The sequence below is a fragment of the Grammomys surdaster genome, unplaced genomic scaffold, assembly GCF_004785775.1.
Source record: "Grammomys surdaster isolate TR1022 unplaced genomic scaffold, NIH_TR_1.0 146, whole genome shotgun sequence".
In the NCBI taxonomy this organism is placed as follows: domain Eukaryota; kingdom Metazoa; phylum Chordata; class Mammalia; order Rodentia; family Muridae; genus Grammomys; species Grammomys surdaster.
The window spans coordinates 8,210,940-8,213,432 of NW_021604604.1; the positions used below are offsets into that span (position 1 = coordinate 8,210,940).

At 55.1% G+C, this 2,493-nt stretch overlaps 1 protein-coding gene across 1 annotated transcript in view; it reads left to right on the forward strand.

Moving 5' to 3' along the window:
• Positions 1 to 1,494: 1,494 nt before the first annotated feature.
• St8sia6 (ST8 alpha-N-acetyl-neuraminide alpha-2,8-sialyltransferase 6) overlaps positions 1,495 to 2,493 on the forward strand; it is a 129,943-nt gene continuing 128,944 nt past the window's right edge. The window contains exons 1-2 of the mRNA XM_028764791.1: positions 1,495 to 1,595; positions 2,083 to 2,181. Of these exons, the coding sequence (XP_028620624.1) occupies positions 1,495 to 1,595; positions 2,083 to 2,181 (200 nt within the window). The remainder of the gene's footprint in view (positions 1,596 to 2,082; positions 2,182 to 2,493) is intronic.

Consider the following 2,493-nt stretch of genomic DNA (forward strand, 5'->3'; position numbering starts at 1 on the left):
GAGCACTAAAGTTGCTTTCGGAACTCAGCTGTTCAAAAGCAGAACGAATAATCAAAGGAAGTACCTGTTTGACAAATGATGTTTATGCTCTGGTGATGTACTTCAGGGATCTAGAGTTACAGATACAGCAGAGAAAGCCTTGCCTAACCTTATGGACTAGGGGAGATGATGGACCATGCATGGACAGGATAGCTTAAGGTTAAAAGAGTCAGGATAGTTTTCTAAATGAATAATTGGAAAGCCAGATTATAGCATCTCATCATTGGCTCATAGTTCTGCATCAAGTGAGGTTCTGATCAATAAATGCGATTCTAACCAATAAGTGAGATATTCTTCAATATGATCTGAAGGAAGCATCCTTGTCCTCGGTAGTTACAGCCTGGGTGGATGACACAGCAACGGATTTTTAAAGAGCTGAATGAGTTAAAGATCAGATTTCCAGCAATGTGTGGTTCATGATGAGGTTCAGTTCTTGGTGGACTGCTAAGTGGCCTTTGGCTGTCCCCTCACTAAATATTGAGAAAGGAAGCTCCTGACCCCCCCCCCGTGTGTGTGTGTGTGTGTGTGTGTGTGTACATACACACGGGCAAAGGTACAAGAACACATAAGCTGTCAGTCTGTCACTCAATCGCATGCTCATCAATAACACAAAGTACTGGACACGAAAATGCCCAATAAAACAGGTTTTTAAAGCAGCCAGGGATGAATCTGGCCAAAGGTGGGTGGACTAGTCGCCCTTGAAGATTTCCTGGTAATTTGGTGTCAACTGTCCACATTACATCTTGGGAAGGTGACCACTTCCATGTAATGCCAAGGTCTACTCAAATGTTACCAAGTCCCTGGCAGCTTTCAGGCACGTGGGAGGATCCAGCTGAGCAATTCAGTTTGCAAACTTTTTTGAAATGGGCCTTTTCTGCTCTTCTCTTAAGTCCTCCAGGTTCTAGCTCAGGGCCCCAGCTATGCAGGAGAGTCTCAATGTGATTGGGTGTGTCGCTTGGGGCCAAGCGAGCACTCAGGAGAAGGTGAGAGCAGCTGAAAAGTTGGAGCCCAATCAGCGCGGAGTTGAGCGCTCATACCCCAACCTTCAGGTGACCCCGCGCGGCGGCGGCGGCAGCAGTAGGCAGAGGCAGCGGCGGCTGCAGCGACCAGAGCCCGCAGCGGCACCGAGCGCCTCCGGGAGGACAGGCGGCGAGCTCAGAGGATCGTCATCCGCTAGCGGACCGCCAGCTTCGGCGGCCGGGGGTTGGTTTGGAAGAAGCGGTCGAGCCGGGACACTGCTTCCTCGGCTCGGTGCCTGGCAACACTGTTGCAGGCTGGGCTCGGGGCAGCCCCCAGAGTGCGGGCCCGCGCCACCGCCTTTGAACGCTGGGGGTGTGCGTGGCAGCGGCCGCGGTGGCGGCGGCGGCGGCGGCGGTGACCGGAGCGGCGAGTCGGTGCCGCCCGGGCTGCGCTTCGCCCCGGCAGCTTTGGCGGCGAGGACTCCCGTGGCTCAGGATGCGACCGGGAGGCACGCTGTTCGCCCTGGTAAGCAGCTTGATGCTGCTGCTCCTCCTGCGTCTGCTCTGGTGCCCGGCGGACGCACCCGCCCGCTCCAGGTAATTCCCCGGCCTCAACTCGCCCCACCTGCAGGGTCCCGTGCGCCCACGCTGTTCTCTGGGCGTTGCTTCCAGGGGACCCCCGGAAAGATCTGGGTGACTGACCACTCTTAGACTTTTGACCAAGCAGCTCCTTGAGGGTGGGGCTCGGGGGTCTGAGAGAGGCGACGTTTGGCCGGATTGCTTGGTATGTAGTGGAAGGCGACACGTCGGGGTTGGGAGGGCTCCAGATAGTGCGACTATGGGCAAGGAAGCTGCGGAGCGGAACCTGCTGAAGAGGGTTCCCGCCAGGCTCCAGGACTCACCCATTCCACTCCCAGTTTTCTCCTATGGGTTTTTTCCTCCCTAACTTTAAGATTAGGGACCCATCCCGGGAGCTGGGGTGCACAAAGATGCTCTGGTTACGTTTGGAGCGCCATGCCTAGTCTGCCAGCCACACTGGCTTCCAACGCTGTGTAATAACTTAGTTTTCTCGCTGGCTGTGCAGGCTGTTGGTGGAGGAAAGCAGAGAAGACACCAGCGGTACCTCGGCTGCACTGAGGACTCTCTGGAACCCGACGACCCCAGGACCACGCACCAGGAACAGGTACTAAGGTCCTTAGGGGCAGGTGGGCAAGGACTGAGTAAGGCTGTGAGACCCGTGGGACTCGCTTGAGTGGTTTGCCTGGATATCTTTCTGTCTCTCTCTGTCTTTTGTCTGTCTCTCTGTGTCTCATCTGTCTGTCTGTCTGTCTGTCTGTCTGTCTGTCTGACTCTGTCTCTCTTTGTCTCTGTCTATCTCTCACCGTGTCTCTGTTTCTCTCACACACACAGAAAGAGGGACACATGCACACACACACACACACACACACAGAGAGAGAGAGAGAGAGAGAGAGAGAGAGAGAGAGAGAGAGAGAGA